Source organism: Bombus terrestris, chromosome 12, assembly GCF_910591885.1.
Source record: "Bombus terrestris chromosome 12, iyBomTerr1.2, whole genome shotgun sequence".
In the NCBI taxonomy this organism is placed as follows: domain Eukaryota; kingdom Metazoa; phylum Arthropoda; class Insecta; order Hymenoptera; family Apidae; genus Bombus; species Bombus terrestris.
This window is the reverse complement of record NC_063280.1, coordinates 12,230,890-12,250,594: the sequence shown is the minus strand read 5'-3', so window position 1 is coordinate 12,250,594 and position 19,705 is coordinate 12,230,890. Positions and strand designations below refer to the sequence as shown.

General features: G+C 31.8%; 1 protein-coding gene and 3 non-coding genes across 4 annotated transcripts; all 4 read right to left on the bottom strand.

Moving 5' to 3' along the window:
* Positions 1-1,347: 1,347 nt before the first annotated feature.
* Positions 1,348-1,509, bottom strand: LOC125386155. The gene has a single exon (XR_007226048.1). It is a non-coding gene; the product is annotated as a U1 spliceosomal RNA (small nuclear RNA).
* Positions 1,510-4,299: 2,790 nt separating this feature from the next.
* LOC125386153 lies at positions 4,300-4,461 on the bottom strand. The gene has a single exon (XR_007226046.1). It is a non-coding gene; the product is annotated as a U1 spliceosomal RNA (small nuclear RNA).
* Positions 4,462-5,336: 875 nt separating this feature from the next.
* Positions 5,337-5,498, bottom strand: LOC125386154. Its single transcript, XR_007226047.1, has one exon. It is a non-coding gene; the product is annotated as a U1 spliceosomal RNA (small nuclear RNA).
* A 447-nt stretch (positions 5,499-5,945) lies between these two features.
* Positions 5,946-7,453, bottom strand: LOC100646752. The gene is made up of 3 exons (XM_003399760.4): positions 7,281-7,453; positions 6,626-6,943; positions 5,946-6,563 (listed from the first exon to the last, which is right to left on the bottom strand). Exons 1-3 carry the CDS (start codon positions 7,309-7,311, stop codon positions 6,532-6,534), a joined length of 381 nt encoding a protein of 126 aa, XP_003399808.1. The 5' UTR covers positions 7,312-7,453; the 3' UTR covers positions 5,946-6,531.
* Positions 7,454-19,705: the final 12,252 nt, after the last annotated feature.

The following is a 19,705-nucleotide window of genomic DNA, read 5'->3' as shown; positions in this document are numbered from 1 at the left end:
TACATAAACGACGAAAACTATAGGTAAAAGTAGAGATAAAGTCTAAAATAATCCCAAAAATTTCGATCCAAAATTCGATTCAAACTAAACGAACATCCAACGTTCGGGAAATCTATTCGATGAAAACAATATTATATTTATTTTAGTATATGATCCGAAAGGAAATGGGTCGCAAACACTAGCGAAACGGTAATTCTACGCCGAAATTACATGCTACGAGAGGAAAAAATAAAAGTGGAAAACGAAGAAAAGATGCAGCAATATCGATTGAATATTAGAATCTGAGAGCATGCAAAATCAACGAACACGCATTAGCCCCTTTGACTTGCTAAATAGGCTAATTTGAATGTTTAAATTCCGGACCCGTTCAACTCAATTTGCGAGGACTCTGCGTCTGTTTAATTCCTTTCCTTCGTGCTGCTATCCAAACCGTACCTGCATCAACCACCACTAAACCAGACCAGCTGGCCTGTTAACTTCCAACACGTTTCGAGCGGCCGACATACGGAAACGTCCGACAGCCCCTCACACGGATGCTTAAACGGGCCATGTGCTTCCCATATCGTTTAACTAGAGACTGCCACCTGTGCTTTACACTGTGATCTTACATTTCGTACCCCCTTCTAATTATCTTCCTAATGAGAAGTCTAAATACTTGTTACAGGTTACATCGCAGTTTAATCACAAGTGCATGATTAGATAATTGTTATACGACAGATCATATTAATCCAATTCTTCCTTATAAGCAAGTTGGAACTTACGATATTCTACGTCTATATACATATCCTTAATTCTTTTCGTTGATTTATTATCGTATCTTTGGGGTTATTCGGATATTGTAATCGCATTGGCATTGAACGATCTTGTTATGAAAATTGCTATCTTTAAATTTTCAATGTGAAAAAAATCTGCAAAAGGGATTTCCAAATTTTGGTTCTACGTAAATGTCAAAGCTATAATATCTCATAATTCAGAAATCATAAAAAACGATTGTCATTTTGTGAATCATAATGTACAGAATGGGACGCGCAACTGAAGTCACTTTTCCATTACTAAGTAAATAATGATTTTAACGAAAAATGTTTCAGATAAAAAAAGTTGAATGGTTTCGAAGAGCACATAATTTTACGTGATTACTTTTTTTACGAGGATGCGCAATCGACATAATTCGAAGGTGAATTTTCTTAAATTTTAACACCAATTCCTATATGTTATTTCTAACATCCATATATACGCACCATAATATATTATACGAAAAGAGTAAAGTACTTTGCAACTCATGCAGTGCATAAACAATAAAGTTGAACGAAATCTACTAAAACAAATTTATTTTTAAAAATTAATTATCCGGGATAGCGCGAACGCAGTCCCGACTATCAAAAATTGTACGTCCGAGATACCCACATTAGGGGTATTCGCAGAGGTCAGCTCAACCGTAGTGCAATGGAAGAGCCTCACCCTGGAGGAACCGCCTTTCTGATCACGGTAACCTCTACGCCAGGTAAGTATGCTTTCTTCCGGCTCTTCCAGTTACTTAAACCCATAGGGTGTACCTACCAACTGCGAGAAATTATGTTCATAGCTAGCACTACGTAACGGTGATATTTGGAACTAACGTGTAATTCGACCTTACGACTCGAGCAACTGTCTTTGTAATATTTAACATAATCTGAAGAAACAATTATCGGTGACAAGTACCAAACAAGATTCAACTTTACTTTGAAGATTAGATTTAATTAACTTTCTTTGTGTAATATATGTTAATAGATTTGTTATAAATTGCTATAATACTTTTATTATACATATACGGAATTTATTTGAAAATGAAGATATTGGTATTTATTTATAAAATTAAATGTTCGAACGAAACATTTTTATATAATTTGTATACTTGTAAAACATTTGACATTTGCGTGTAATGTAAACGAAAAAATGAATTTCAATAAAATTAACGCAACTTCGTTAAAAATATGCAGCATGCTTACTTCATAAATAAAATATAATATATTCGTCTTTTTTTAATCGAACTGAACTTCGTTCAAGCTCTCCAAGTAGCCGAAAACTTTTAAAATTATTTCGACTAATTTCCTTCGACTGCATGTCGCATTACAAGTATGAATTTCTTGGAAGTTGTACTCTACTGTCTATAATTTGGCTCGCTATTATTGTTGGCACAAATACGTGAATTAACATTCAGAATGTTCATTTGAATGTGGAATCATTATTAGGCATATGCACGTGTTCGGATGTTGTGTACGAAAACGAGACACGAAGGTAATATTTAATCATTTTGTATATTGGCATAGTAATTATAGAACATTATTAGACTGATAAGTAGTTTGAATGAGATAATGATTACGAGACACGAAATATAAAAAGCTAAGAACATATAACTGAAACATTCGATTTTAAACATAGATCCTACTATTTATACTTTTCAGAACTATGAACATAGACTTACGAAGCCATTATTTGTGATATTCACACAGACTTATGCTTAAAAACTCTTTTAAATTTTTACTTTTATTTTTAATAAATAACAAACATTTTTTGCAAGGAGAATCTTCGTTGTTTGAGTCGATTGAACGTTCTTAATTATTTCTTCTTTCAATTTCATAGTTTTGTTATTAGACCCTGCTTACAATGGTATACGACGTTTAAATATTATATATCGCGCAAGTTACTTACGTATGTAAAGAAAATATCCTAGTTCTAACAGAATCGTAAAACAAAGAATTATAAGAATACAATACAAAAAGCAGCTTCTTGGAAACAAAAGGAATTAAATATATATTCGTAAGAAGGAATGGAAAGCAACTACTTCAATAAGGAAAGGAAAATTAAAACATTCACGTATAAGCTCGTTACAAATTATAGTGGACTTGTAAAATCACACAAGAAAGTACCAAAAACAGTCATAAACAATTGTATAACGAAAAATGCATATAAACAAAAGAGCTACATCCAGTATGATCGTAGGTTGATTATTAAGTTCATTGCTAACCAATTTTCAGAACAATACTACTTATACTAAATAATAATAAAACTTATAGTAATATGTATATTGTAAGATTTTACGTATCTTAAGTATGTAAATTGCTTATTTAAAATGTGACTTAATGATAAAATCCAAATATTGTACATTATACCAGATATCCATGTCAGAAATATTCATAATTAATAATAATTAATCCTGGAATAACTTCGTTTCTCACAATAACCATCTTTACAGTAAAAAAAACCTTTTTGTTTGTGTCGTTCCAAAGCAACACCAGCTTACCGATGGTTAACTGTAATACTAAACCATCGTAAAATAGAAAATGATTTTATATGCTTCTCCAAGTTGCTTAAGGCTACATAATTCACGATACAAGCACAAGGATATCGGCAAACATGAGGCAATTCCTTATAAGAAAAAGGTAAGAGGATAATATAGAATACCTTTTTTTGTCCCAGCCATAGTTTTCAAGAAAATAGAGCTTGAAAATTTATCGAGTATTTAAACTTGATTAATCATCGACCGGATATGAGTAAACAATCAGCAGGTGGTTATTCCACGTGCGAGAATAAGTAAAGGATATGGAATAAAGCTCTTCCGTTTAAGGATGCATGCTTTTCAAGAAAACAGTTTGAATACGTTTCGTTCAGAATTAATCTAATATACACCTATGATACGGGTGCACAATTATAAGTAGAATTCGCTGCAGTAGCAACGACAGATTTTTATTAATAACTTTTTAATAACCTATGAACGACGGCTAAAACCTTTTAGAGGTTACTCAGAAGAGTGGCCTTGACAAGATATATCAAAGCCAAGGTCATCAGAGCTGCCTCTTCTAAAGCCAGCATTTATAGTTTTCTTTGTATTTGTCTATCGTCTTTCTAATACGTCTATACGCATGGTAACTAAGGAAAGTTGAAGCAGATTAAAGTGAAATAAATGTTGTTAAGCAATAAAAAAAGAAATTACTAACAGAGTAAGTAGTAACAACTAATGAACATTCGTGCTACTTTACGAAAAAAGAATTAAACTTTTATTAAACTATTAAGACTCAAACTATCATTCGTCACTTCTCTAAATTTGTCTCTCTATTGCTAAAGGTATATCGTTCACTGAAGTTGGTTACAAATTTTAATTTGAACTTCTACATCCTAATTTTGTATCGCAATGCAGAATATATCTTTAATAAAGGAACTCTAATAAAGAAAAATGAAAGAAAATTACTACTTTTTTTGCTCTACAATGTAGAGGAAAAGTTTTACAACTGTAAAAAAGAATATTTTTTCCAATAATATTATCCGGGATAGCGCGAACGCAGTCCCGACTACCAAAAATTGTACGTCCGAGATACCCACATTAGGGGTATTCGCAGAGGTCAGCTCAACCGTAGTGCAATGGAAGAGCCTCACCCTGGAGGAACCGCCTTCTTGATCACGGTAACCTCTACGCCAGGTAAGTATGCTTTCGAACCGTTTTTCGAGTTACTTATGCTCATAGAGTCCGAACGTAACTGCGAGAAACCGTACGCGTAGCTAGCACTGCATAACGGCGATTTTTGGAACTAAGAGGCTGATCCGACTTGGAACCATCTATAGGACCATCTATATATAATAATTCTCAATTTTTACGTACAATCTCAACATGTGGTTGTAGATTTCGATTTTGTTTTAGATTGTATATCTTTAAATTTCTATGTTTAATATAAATTACAAATTTCTACATATATATTAACAAATTAATTCGTAGGTCGTAATTTTAGATTTTATGACATTGTAGGACATACATATATGCCAAAAAAAAAATAATGATAATACTACTTGACTGAAAGAAAACGGTAAATAAAGCATGCTAAAGATTCAAAGAAAATATATATTTAATAATTAAAAAGAATTTAATGGTTTGTATGTGTGATATAGCATGCTTTTATACATTGCCAATATTGGTATCTTTGAGCTTTCTGAACTATATTTTAATTCATTAGTTGTTAACGTATTGTACTTAATTTAATTTTACTACTAAATTAATTTTGTAAATATTTCTCTAAAAGTTATCTACGAATTAACTGCAATTTTAAAGATAGGAGTATATATTTTGCGTACACGATAGAAATTTGACTACTTTTTATTACACATACAGTAATATTTATATACAGTTAGAATGCACTACTTTCAACAGTAGTTCGCCTCTCCGTTTCAATTCAATTTCCAACTATATATTTACTAAAGTTATGCAGCATCGAGAGAGATCCACTTACTTTCCGTAAGTCTGATTTGCAAGGAATTATTGTAAAGAATTGCATGAAAACCTAACTTTATTAATTTTGAAAATTGATTATCCGGGATAGCGCGAACGCAGTCCCGACTATCAAAAATTGTACGTCCGAGATACCCACATTAGGGGTATTCGCAGAGGTCAGCTCAACCGTAGTGCAATGGAAGAGCCTCACCCTGGAGAAACCACCTTCTTGATCATGGTAATCTCTACGCCAGGTAAGTATGCTTTCTTGCTGCGTTCCATGGTATTTACTATAGCTACAGCTTGTTTTCATAAGCGAGAATAGATGGTCGTTCAGAACGCACCATAGCGACCGATTCAGGAACTATGTTCTACCCTTTGAGACAAGCTGTATTTCTTTCTGAGAAATATGTAACATACAATCTATATATTTTAAATAATTTATAATACATTGAATGTAATAAATATTTTCTGTTAGAGTATATATAAAAATATAATATATAAATATTTCAGAAAATATGTTGAAGGGAATAAGATGTTTTCCGTTATTATATGTATAATATATTTTTCGAAATATTTTCAATAATAGGTTGAAAAGGAACACTCTGTATATCTACGCATTAATTTTTGTTTCTTTGGAAAAACTACTGTATATAAATGAGACGAGGCAATATCGTTGAACTGGTAAAACGTGAAAAACCATGTACCATTTCTTTATCAACATGGAATAATTTTTAATCTATATTATACAAAATTAAGCTCACATAGAATATTTGTCAATACTAATATATATTTATGGGTGTATAATGTGCATGTGTTAACACTATCTTGTATAACAGTATACTCATATATTATGGATAAAAATTGCTAAGTGTAACAGGTAACTTCTATATATCAAAATATTTAAAGGAAAGGATAAAATATTTTGGTCATTGCCAGTTAAAAATATCATTTACCTAAAACATATTATTCGCTATAATCTCGTATACGTACAACTTTTTTGTTACTTATTGTACAATAATCAAAGAACATTGCTATTCGAGTTACAATATTACATTGCCGGTAATCACTCGTAACATAGGCAATACATGTTTCGTCGTTTTACTTTTAATTTATAAAGTATACAAATAATAATAGATATATTTGAATGTGGATGTGGATGTGAAATATACATATGGTAATTTCAAGTATAAAATTGTTTACATGTCGATGCTTACTAAATTGCGAAGAATTTACTAACCTCGTGGTACTGCCAATTAACGTCATGACGTCACAGCGTAGTTCCATGGAACCCTTCAACATTCACCGTCCCGTAGTTTGTAGTAATCTATGGATCGATAAAACACATTGATCAAATTACGTACTGAGTGATTCATTATTATTACTTACTGTTTCTATATGCGATCACGACATGTTTCTTCGTGTCATTTACTGTGACAGTAGAAAGTCGCAATACGAGACATCGATTGTAACATAACATATGACAAACGCTTGGAAAGGTACGGTCATTGAAATCGCGACTTCGAGCGCAAATAGTACGATTGCCATCGCCATCGCTGTCTTCTTTATATAACAATTTCGTCGTCGATAATACATTTTCATTTTCCTCCTTTACATCAGTTTTTACTTCGTTATTGCAATGATCGCAACTACAAGACGGTTGGTTCTCTGGACGTGCATAAGCGTACACCGTGACAACTACAAGTACTAAATATACCACATTTTCATGTAAATTGTATTGCTATATTTCCATTTATCTCTATTGAGAATGAAACTTTGAAGCGAGAGAGTGGTAGTAGTACTGATTGTTAGAATAGAATATTAACAGTGACATATATTTACTACATTATACCTGTTATACTGACAGTTACGCTTTCTATGTTTCATATTTAAATGGCACTTTAAAGATGAATGGCAGTAATGTTGACTGTTAGTTGCAATACTTTTAGTTATGTGTATTCATTATGTTATACTGGTAGTTATGGCTCTTATAGCATGAAAATCATGAAATACGTGTATTTGATACGTAAACCTGCATACATACATATTATAATTGCTCTATACAACGACAGCATGGCACGAAATTGAGCGAAGAAAACTGGGATTACGTATACAAAAACCAAAGTCACCAAAATCGATCAATGAACGAGCTTGCAAACGTTGCCAGTTCAAACTGAAACTATTCGATGATTGTACGATGTTGTATTTAGCGTATTGCAGTGCCGTGCCAAAATTATTTTTATCATTTTTATTCAAACATTATTTCACCAACGCCGAACGTTAAAATAATGTCAACTACAAACAAAATCTAATAAATTCAAGAATAAAAAGATGAATTTTAGCATTTATAATGCAGTATATGAATAAGGCGAAATTTATTACAATAGATTCGAGCAGAGATTACAAACACATGAAATGTTTGCATTAGACGAGGCGATCAAAACATACGAAATTATACGATGTACATATATGTATATTATATCTAGAATTACGACCCGAACGTTAAACTTTACACACGTGTAGAAGATGTATGAAAAACATTAAATGCAAGTAAGTACGTTACTGTTTTATTATGTGTCAAAGATATCGACACGTGACCTTTGCTATCAACGCAGCAAAAAATTCAATACGTATCAGTGTTACAGTGACATACATTTAGTCGGCTAACAAAAAAGACTTAATGTTTGATTATTAAGCGTTGACAAAATGGAGCTATATTAATAAACTAAAATCACAAACCGCTTAAACTTTTTATTCTAATGTTATTTTATCGAACCGATGGCAATATTATTTTTCAATAAAATTCTTTGGCGTAACTGTGCGAATACTTTGTTAAATCTTGCAACAATCATCGATGCCAATCTCGATGTAAATATTATAAAGGAATTTTTCGTTACCTCACGAAGAACTAATTTCTCTTCTTCGAGCTAGTTTCTTTCGACGCTCGGATCGTGATTTATTTGCAATATTTCTGTCAGTATTATACACTTTTATCATGTAGTGGATCATTCGTTTAATCCTGTATAGAAAAGCTACGATCGCTCTATGCAATTTTCCTTCCTTACGTAACTTAATAATAATTTTTCATTCCAGTTTACTTGTTTCCAATTTCTTCCCATTCAGCATTCCCGATTACAGATGTTAACTTTTCGTTTCCATTTGCTCTCGAGTAGGTATTGTTAGAAGCATCGAGAAAACTATTTGTTCATAGTCAGGCCTTTTTAAGTAAATACATACATGCTTACAAATTACTGTTAAAACTCTCAAAGCACAGCGCTCGAAAACTTTTGCTACATGTTCTTTGTATTCACGATTAATTGTAATAAATGTCGTTTACATGTTGTAGAATTTTTTTACAAATTTTATGTACATTTACTGAAGGTACATTTGGTAGTATAGATATAAGTTGTTTCAACTAGTCGCAATCCATCGTGCAATTTCTACATGATGAATTATTTCCTATCACGCCGTTCAAGTACCTTCGTTGTTCGCTATATGGATTAATATGTTCATTAATTTAAGGTATAATACGGTCCTTTTGGAAACAAGGCCAGATTATTAGAGTATGATTCGTTATACGCTGTATATACTGTATAGAGGTTTAAGAAGTTTTTCAATCATAGGGACGATAAAGATAAATAATATCATAAATTGATTAAAGAATAAAAATATTTCCATCGATTATTTTCATCTTTTCGACTTGCATGTTGCAAATTCTCCAAAGCATTCTTAGGAGCATAGATACAATCGATTGAACGATGCAACTATTTATAGTATATACATATTATTCAACAACATGAATGTGCTCCGCTTTTTCATTAAAATTTTCAGAAGTAGGTACATTTAAGCGTATTTTTATTTAAAACCTTTTGAATTTTTACTTCTTTTTATAAGGCAATATTTGTCGTTTGCTTTTCCACGGTGTTATTATCTTTATGCTAATTGTTTGCGGATAGCGACGCTCAAGGTGATATAGTTATGGGTCCAGGGACACAGAAGCAATAACACTGAGCTCTGCGCTCGTTTCTACCTTGACCCGAAAGGAAAATAATGAACGCTAAAGTTCCCACTTTATTTCCATGAATTAACTGGTAAATCGCTGGCGTCGCGTATATGCATGTTAAAATAATATCTCCTTAATGAATGCGGAATTATTTGGCGGAAGCTTTCAGCAACAGAATTACAAGAATCAGAAGTTATACGTTATTACGAAACTGAAACGTAAAAGTAACATAATGGAAAGAACTCATTACCGATTCTTTTTCTAACTTATTGGATTTGGTAAATAGGCGAGCAGTGAGCTAATGCAGCAAAAACGTGTCATTTATGGGTTCTAATAATAATTCTGTTCTACTATACATAGATATGACCCTTGAAAAAGATGCTAATTATAAAACATAAATGCAGATATATTTTAATTTTTACATACATTTTTCAAACGATCTTTCTGATACATAATCATAGTTAAATAGCGAATTAAAAATAAACGAAATTTTTGGCTGTATAACTAGTCTATGGATATAAACAACTGTTTTCGTTAATATTTTTAGTTTTGTGACAAATCGATGATGTAGTTAGAGAAAATATGTTAATAAAAAATGCTTCTCAGTTTCTTCTCGCATAACGAAACAGTTGCGAATTATTTAGCAAGACGTTTGGAATATTTCATAACATTAGAGTATGTCGTGGCGTATAATAAAACGACATTCTTTCATTTAGGCCATTAAGCTTATGAGAGTAATAAGGTTGCTTCATGATGAAAGTAATTCAATAACAACTTCGCATACACCCATGATTATTGTAGGAAATTAAGCTCGTACCATAACGTCTAGAAATGTCGATAAAAGTGGAAAGCCTTTCCGACTTGTAATTTAATGCTCGAATCTTTGAAGTTTATTGGCATAACAATGGGTATTTCGTGGCGGCTGACAATTGCATAATGTTGTGACTTATGAACTAATTTACATCTTAATCCGAGTGGCCATTGTTTGACGCTATTGTTACTCAAGAGCTCACTTGTGTCTAAGGTGGCAAACTTCGAAGGGCTGTAAAAACACGTCGTATTTACACTCGTCGATTCGCAGTTCTATCAATGGCTCCGAATACGAAATACGTGTATAAAATATTTCTATTATGGTAGGATGAAAAGCGATTAATAAAAAGTAAAATAAATATGCTGTTCTTTCGCAACAATTTATATTGAAAATTTTTGAACGATAAGGAATTAAGATACTTGTAACGATTTGTAGAAAAACAAATTCCAACTTCTGCCCCTTTCTCTCTCGCTAGTAATTTCTTTTAATTTAATTTAGTTTCGTATGAAATCAAGAGACTACCTGATTTCGGTATGTCGTATAAAAATGGACGCCACCGTTAATTAATTTCGTCATATTTAATCTTCTCTTCAGAACATGAAACGTCCGATTGTACACCAATCTCTAAACGAATATAAACGAACGTAGTAAGCGGGGTTGCCATCGAGCAAACGAATATTCCAATTTTCAGATGACATAGCGCGTCTTTTTCTTTTTTATTCGTTCTTTCTCGTCCAGCACTTGACTCCATTAAGCCGCTTCCAGACCCTATCGTTCTGCCTTTACATTTTCATTTTCGATAAATTCATTATAAAGGAAGTCAAGTGCAATCAATATTAGGTATCTCATAGATATTCTTCTAATTACAAAATTTTTCATCGATCCTTCCTGACTGACGCTTGCTATGTTGAAACTAACTTTTGTTCTACTTTAAATAGGACCACCAATTTTTTAAACGAGTGAACATTTTTATGACATTAAGAAAACGATATATAACGCAACGCAATGGTATTCTAGAGAATCGTCGAAGTAAATATTATGTATATAATTTTTAAAAGTGAGATCTATTAAAAAATAAATACATTTGCTTATATGTATAAACTCTTTGACCTATAAATTGAACTCTATTAACTTTGTTTATTTTCAATTACTTTCGATATTTATTTCAAGGGCTTGCAGAACCTGTTTCTGATCAATTTGTTTATTGCCTTTCGTTTACCGAACGGGCTTTTAAAATATTCCATCGTTTTCAGCGTAAGTAATTCCCTTAACTGCTGTATGGGCTTCGTTTATTCGATTAACATCGATTCGAACGAAGCTGTACAATTCTGATTAATCCGAATAACAATTTTCGCATATCCGTAATAATCAGTACGAACGCGGCTTTATATGCAACAGAAACGAAACGCGATTTCAAAAGAGGGGTATTGAAGTGATGGATAGTGTGAGGAGTGGCGATGGTAGAAAAGGGTATTGGAGGGTGAAGAGGTCATGGAAAATTGTCAATCAGTACGAACCATCTAGACTTGATTACAACTCCAGCATTGGACTTGCAGTTTGTTTCGATGTTTCAGAGGTGGATGAATTTTTATGCTGAGATAGCGAGGTTCAGTTACCCTTATATCAGTAATAAATGTTTGCGGTTTTATCGTTTACTCTCTCTAGAGATTTCCTTTGTCATTTTAGCCTACCTTATGTTAGGTGGTATAGTTTGTAACATTTCTTTAATATATCTAGAATATTGTTTCTCGTATCTCACGTGTTTTTCTTTTTTTTTTTTTCTTTTTTATAATTTATTTTCTAATAATTCACAAACTATAGTCATTCGTGAATATTGGTTATTTTATTTGTTTGTCTTAATAATCATTTTCTTTCTTTGGGTCAATTAACTTTCTAATACTATGCTGTATAACTTTCGCGCGAATGTTGTTGCATAAAATAATAAAATGTTAAATACCTATTTCCTATAACCTAGAACAAGTATTGGTATTTCCCTTTTTACATTATATCGTCTTAATAAACGAATATTAGGGAACAGAATCGTATTAATAAACGTTATTAAAGCAAACCTGTTAATTAGATTATCGTATTAACAAACGAAAGAATATTATTTTATAAAAATAACATATATGTATATGTTTCTCGATATTTGTTAGAAGTAGGATATAAGTATAAGGGATAATAACAGGATAATAATAGTTTTAATACAGTCAAGAATATTACAGATTATCGTACATTTTATCTATTTCTTTACGAGATTTGGTATTATAGATAAAAAGGACAACTTTCAAGGTTAATGCGAGGCATTATTTATATTCTTACAACGTAAACAAATTAAGTCCGAGAACTAACCTCTGTGCTACGTTACAATATCGAAAAGATGTAGGCCAAAGGAAAAATACTGTATCGAATAAATAGCCCTTTGTAAGTAGATCATGAAGAAAATTGAAGAAAAGTTCATTGGCAGGTCATAGGAACATTACTATATGGATGTAGGAGTATCAGAAATTTATATTTAACGTTATTCCATTTAATTTTCATTTCTTATTAAATTTAATTATCAGAAATAAATTTTACGTTCGACTGTTAAATCGACTGTTTTCATAGGATAAACCGATACTCTGCTGCAATATCGAGAAATGTGAAATTATAGAATAAATATATCTTAAAAATAAAAAGCTTGTTTTACATATGTATACATACAAATATTTGTAATGCTATACTCTCACTTAAGAATTTTCAATATTTTACAAACACGTATGTACATAGTTGTTTCCGATGAAATGGAATTTAGTCACAGTCTGTATGTGAATATGCATACTCATACATCCATACATATACAGGTTTCTAGACAATTCTAACTCTTGATTTCACATTCAATCGGCTCTCTGACTTTCAATCCCCTTTTGGTTTATTTTGCTATCTGCATTGATATGCGATCAAAACAATTCCGATCAATGCACTCCATGTAATAGTTCGAAAGCAGTTAAATATATTTAATAATTGTAAATTCAAATCAAGCATTCTAAATGATATGTAGAGTTAATTATAATTATAATCATATTAAATAAATAAATATACAAGACATTCAAGGCGTATCCTAAAGTCAATGTTTAACGTGGAAAATGTTGTCTTAAATATTTATTTAAACGTGTTACTTCTATGTAAAATCGATTGTTACGTTACGGTCTTACTATAATTTTGATTTTGCAATGTACACATACTAACGTTAACATAAAATTTATAACAATGCTTAATAAAAAGTTATTGGGAGGAAATTTGACTTGTACATTAAAATTTTCTATGGTTCTAAAAGTTGTGAATATATCGAAAATTCTATAGCTATTACGCGGAGATATTATACTCCTAATATAAAATTCTCGACTGCGAATATTTATACTTTTATTGGAAATTTAAATATGCAAAAATACGTAATGCGCACGATATATGCGAGGATATGCAGGCTAGCCAAAATGAAGCGCTTATTATAACATCGAAGAGGTGAAAGAAAGCTCTATTTAGGTATCGTTTCCAATTGTATTCACGCACTTTACAGATTTCAATATGAAATTCAAAACTCAACTAACAATAATCGAAACATAATATCTATCTATCCAAAGACGGTTCTATCACGCCATCAGCTATCTTTGTTGTTCGTTGTTGAAATTAGGAAAACCATTGTGAAAATCAAACGTAATATAAAGAATAGAGTGCAATCAAGAGAATCGATTGATAAGAGCATACGCGTCACTTCCAGACACGTGACTACCAACATTCATCCCCGTTTGTCAACCTATTCACCCCTGATCTATTCTCGTGTCAATAATAACAGTTAGTCGATGCAAGCGCGTCCTATGTACCATGGAACGGACGCTGTACGTGTGTCCCACCATCCATGTCGCACGTGCTTATATGATTACAGAGGAGTAAGAGTTCACACGGGAGCAGATACATGAATGAACCAACGTACACACGTATATGTGTGCATGTACATACGTTGGCGTCAACCACCCTTCATTCACCCCTAAGTGACTCGTAGTTTCGATTGAAGAGAGTGAAAGTAAGATTGTTCCTCAGTGTGTACAGAAGCTTAGAAGGGAGTTAAGAAAATCTCTTTAAGAGAAGATCAGATAAAAGAGCGATGTCTGCCTATCCTGTCGAGGAAAGTTTGTAATTCATACAGTTCATCCGGAAATTCATTATATGCAATTAATCCAATTTCTCGTCGTTATTTCCGATCGAGTTATCTTTGAATTTTTGTCACAAGGTAATTTATTTCAAGCACTTCATTCGTAGAATTATTCTCAAACATAATTATATTCTATTTTAAATATACTGACTACTCGTCAAAGTTTAATTTTACTGTTAAAAAGCTCTTTAACCATTTTTTGGGATTAAGTTTTTAATAAATTTATTAATTCAAGTTCATTGATGTAGATTTTATCGAATAAAGAATAAACTGCTTTTTTTATAGGAAATGAACAACAACGTTATAGGAAATATTGATAGATTTTAATATTAAAAGATGAGATTACAACGTGGATGTTTAAAATTCGTAGAAAAATAAATCTCTTATCATTATCGAAGACTAAAAGAAACGCATAACAAGAGAACAATAAAAAAAATGCACGCATTTTGACGAGGCTTATTTTTCGCACGTATAACAATTCTTGTGAGTTTATTTCCTACAACCGATGAATTTGTTCTGATTTGCGAGCATTCTGAAAGCACGTGCTCAAGATCAACGGAAGCAATTTCTGAAAGAATTTTCAGATAATACAATTTATCCAGCAACAGTTGCGCACGTGCAATGTGTCAAATAAAAGATTACGACACGTGTTGCACATTATGTGACATAAAAGATTACATGAACTTGGAAACGATTTTATTCGTACAAAGGACCTATACATATATAGATACGTGTAGGAATATATAGATAAAATATAGAATACATAAGGAGTAAATCGAGCAATTAATAATCATATTCTTTTCGTTATAATTCAAATCAATATAATATATACTTACGCATAATTAATATCTAAAGGATATATCTAAAAATATGATTTATAAATAACGCAATTAAATCAATATAACTATATAATCTGTGTAATATCTGTATAACTTATATAATTTGAAACAATATTTACAATTTGTAATTATTAAGAGTTATCGTTTATTCGAATTTATCGATCTATCTTATTCATTCGAAGCTTCGTCAATCTTCGTCTATAAAGTGTATAAAAGGCAAAGTGATAATCATCAACGCTCGGGCCAAACTAAAAACGTCAACGGTTCGAACGGTATGCATCTTTTATGACAAATACGCGGTTCAACTTTCCTCGGAAATCAATCCTTGCACGAATGAAAAAGGGTAAGCTGTTCTAAACCAAAATCGAGTCCAAATGAATCGTCGATATTCGTCAATCGATCGAATGCAAGTCAGATAAATAATTATTCGCAACTATAACAGTGTAACGAGACAAATTCAGAAACGAAAACAATACGAAGAATATCTATATCTAATAAAGCTGAAAAGAATAGTTTATCGCAACAGACTTAGACTATACACATTCTGAGGACCCACCAAACCAACGGTATCTGTTGTCATCGGAAGCTAACTAATAAAAACAATAAATTATGCTTGTAACGACTTAAAAATTACTAAATTTCATCACTTATTATTATATTTATCGTTTATCTTTTATTGTTTGCATTTATTATTGGTATTCCTCGTAAAACAAGAAATTTTCATTAAATATTATATACTTAAAAGATGTATGGAAAAGGAATGTTCAAAAATGTACGAAAAACGTGAAGCTTCCAATTATTATTCCGTAATTGTAGAATAATTGTATTAAAATTGTAGAATAATTGTAAAATGATAATTATAAAAATAAAAGTTTCAAACACGATTTGAATAGACATTGAGTATTAATAGCGTGACTGGTATTTTGATCGATGTTCACGCTTACGGGGCGTATCAGATATATCAGTCAGGCAATTAAATGCAAGAAATTTTAGTGATCTCGACGTTAATGGTACTACTGGCCTACCGGAGAAGAGAAGAGAAAGATAAAAAAACTTAATTAACTGTTCGCGCAAAGGAGAAGCTAATTTTGTCGCATTTCCAAGGAATCGCAAAGAAAGTCTGCGAATAGTGGTGACATTGGACATTTCTCCGAGCATACAAGATCCAAGAAGTGACTGGCAGAGGTCTTTCCTCCCTTAAAATCTACAGTTAAAACGGTACGAAGGTAACATAGACGGCTATAACATTAATGGATTGAATTTTCCAATTTTCGAAAGTACTTTCTGTTAATGTTGGAATCATTATTGAATTGAAATTTCAATCATAGTTCGGGATCCTAGCGATGAATTAACTGTATTGCAATAAATTGCACCGATACTTGATTGATTTTATTTAAAAAAAGTACATTGAGTTTATTATTTATTCAGATGGTTACTAGTTTAATGTAATTCGTAGGAAAAAATGAAAAAAGTACTCGATACGTTATATAATTATTGAAAAGAATATGCTATTTTGAAACGAACTGTTCGTTAACGTATATGTGTGTAATATGTGTACTTGTAGATTTTAAAGGCATGTAATTATCTAAATCGAAATTGAAATGAATCGAAATTAATATCACTTAAATAAAACGCTTGCAATAAATAATGAATAGTCTCCTTCGCAAATTAAATTACGGCATTACTTTAATATCTTTCTAAATTCGTATTAAGCTTAAGTCTATCTTTAGTACAGTGATTTAATTTTAATACTAATAGTAATAATATTAAAAATGTAAGGACGATTGTGATATATTATTATAAAAGTAATATTCTATCGGATTGAATAGTTTAAACGCCATAGAAACTTTCACGATAACCCAATAATAACATCATCTTCTATTTAGGTGACATTTAGTAAATATTATTAATTCATAGTGCAATTTATAATAGTAAGATATTCCTGAGTACGTACTGTGAATATGTATTTCACGTAAATAATTATATTCTACTAAAATCTATTGTTCTTTCAATTTAATGCAATTAAAAGTATACATAGAAAATGTTATACAGTAATAAAATTGTAATGATACAATATTAATTAGTTTAAAAAATTAACGCAACGGTTTTAAAAAATTCTACTACCTCTACGTAAATAAAATATAAATTTTAATGTGACGAAGCAGTCGTTTTGTAATACAGTACATAACGTATAAATCTTTGAAAATATATCTACTTAGATATTAAAGTGGTTATTCGTACTCGTATATTAATTCAAAGATATTAACCAAAATATTTTCGCGACGTAAGTCTGTTGGATACTAATGGGTAACGTTCATTACTAGAGTATTATGTACATGGGATAACATGTAAGGATACCGGTTAATCCTACGTTGATACGCTGAAATTCTCGTTTCCACGAGATAAATATGGCGATCCTGAATTTTGCAAACTCAACATTTCTCCTGCAGCGTTGTGCAAAGATACACTCGGAAATGTCCCGCTAACGTTGAAAAGGCATATTTTCTTTCATATTAACGGTTAAAACATGTTAAAAATATTCTCAAATAAAATTTTCCTAGTGTCGTATAATAACCTTTAGGAAAAATTTCATCGTTTAATTTCATCGTTGGTTTATTCGTTCTTTGAAAAATTGTATGCATCGTTTTACGTTAATTTATCTTTTTTCTTCATGAATATGCATTTCGTGTAATACATCTGTCAACGATACGTATTTAGTTAATAAAGTAAAATGCTCGCAAAGAGTGTCAAGAAATAGTATTCGATGAAAATGTAACAAATACAAATACTTGATTTTAGCGATCATAAATGAAAAATCTATTATAGAATAGGTATATGAAATTATTCGCTGATGCATGTATAAACAAATATTCAAGCTGTTCACAGGTATATAGCGAATAAAATATGCTTTTCCTTCCTAGAATATACTCCACTATAGCAAAGCGTAATTACCGTAATATTACCAAGATGCAAATAAAGCGCATTTCGCACTTGAAATATTAAGATATTATATATACGTAAATATGATGCAATCGGTATACATACATAATGTAATCAAATGTATAAGACGTAGCAGGTAAAAAAAGTCGTAATTCGTTTATATTTACTGTCAAGTTAGAAAAAAATCGTAATTCTCGCAATAAGCATTCATCGTTCAGTGTACCAGCTATGTTTACGATATACGCATTTACCGAATCTCTTAGCTCGGCTGTTTCAATTTGATGCGTTATTAATCAAAAATTCGTCATGGTTCTCCTCTGTACGCTTTCATTAATCTTTGATACACGCGAAAAGTACATCGCATTAACGTGTCGAGCCGATAACATCGAAAAAAAAAAAAATTACCTATCTGACGTACAGCATACCGTGGAAATTAGTATTCAAAGGACCGATAATATCGCGTTAACGGGCCTTTCGTATTAGGAAACTTACGGAGTATTGATTTTACCGAACCTTTAGGTAAACTGCGTTGAGCATACGAGGCTCGTTTGATCGACGAATTAGCGCCGATAAACTTTTCTAACCATTTTCCATGTTGTTCGAGCCTATTTCGTCTTCTTTACGATTCGAGTTAAATAAATGCCCGTCAAGTCGATCGAATACACGAATCGAAGTACAAATACATATTCTGATGAAGATTCATAAATTTTAATATGTGAACTTGAATAAAAATATTTGCTTCGATTATGAACAGTGAGCAAGTTAAATTATACGAGATATTTTTCGAAAGTAACTTTCATCTGAGAGAAAATAGATACTTCGATCGTTTGTTGGCATTATTTAACATAACTCTATACACGAAATACAGTGTCTCGAGCAAGTATCCCAACATTGGTAGACATTTTTTACAGATATATTACGTGAAATTTTGAAATTTCGTTTGCGTTGTCACGAGATCCGACTATTACGATTATATTGGTAAAATTTGAAATAAATCTAAAGATGTGTACGTGTAGAAGTTACAAGATCATAAAAATATTTAAACAGCCAATCAGATACTATTAAGGCACAATATGCAGTGGAATTATCTTCAACGTCTATTTTATTTTAAAGTGGCTATTCGTGCTATGTACCAACTGAAATACGTAAATTAATGTTGCATGAAATGAAAGACGAAATTCTCTGACTCGTCTCGTCATTTAGAGAAACAGATAGAAGGAATATCACGTTGATGAAATTTTTAAAGATGAACTGTAACTCGTTGTTTATACCACAACGTATTAACTAGGCGAACAACTCGTTGGTTAAAAGCATTATACGTAGTATGAAAGCTACGGGTAGAAACGAGGACAGGTAATGAAGTAACTAAGGTAGATGAAACGAGGTACGTTGTTGTAACTTTGCTTTCTAGCTCTCAGGACTAGTGTAGATCCACTAGGTGGTTCATCAGTTCAGTCTGTGGCAAATGTGAGGTTACTTCCATCCTCTTTCATCCCTTCGTTCACCCGTACTTTCTCTCGAGGCCATCAACTCCCTGTCCCCTTGCTGATCTATAGAGAATCCCACACTTTCCCTCTTCCTACACCCCTAGCCCGAAAACCAGACAAGACTGACCTTTACTCGTTTGACCAGAGAGGTCAGAGATCCGCTTACGCTGCTACGAATTTGAGATTCCGTAAATCCACCA

Bases quoted from the DNA above. Each gene is read 5' to 3' on its own strand.
- LOC100646752 (XM_003399760.4), bottom strand. From the start codon at position 7,311: ATGCTGTCGTTGTATAGAGCAATTATAATAT. The intron at 6,944-7,280 runs GTATGTATGCAG...TGGTATATTTAG, and splicing joins GTATAGAGCAATTATAATAT to TACTTGTAGTTGTCACGGTG. The intron at 6,564-6,625 runs GTAAGTAATAAT...ATCGATCCATAG, and splicing joins CGTGATCGCATATAGAAACA to ATTACTACAAACTACGGGAC.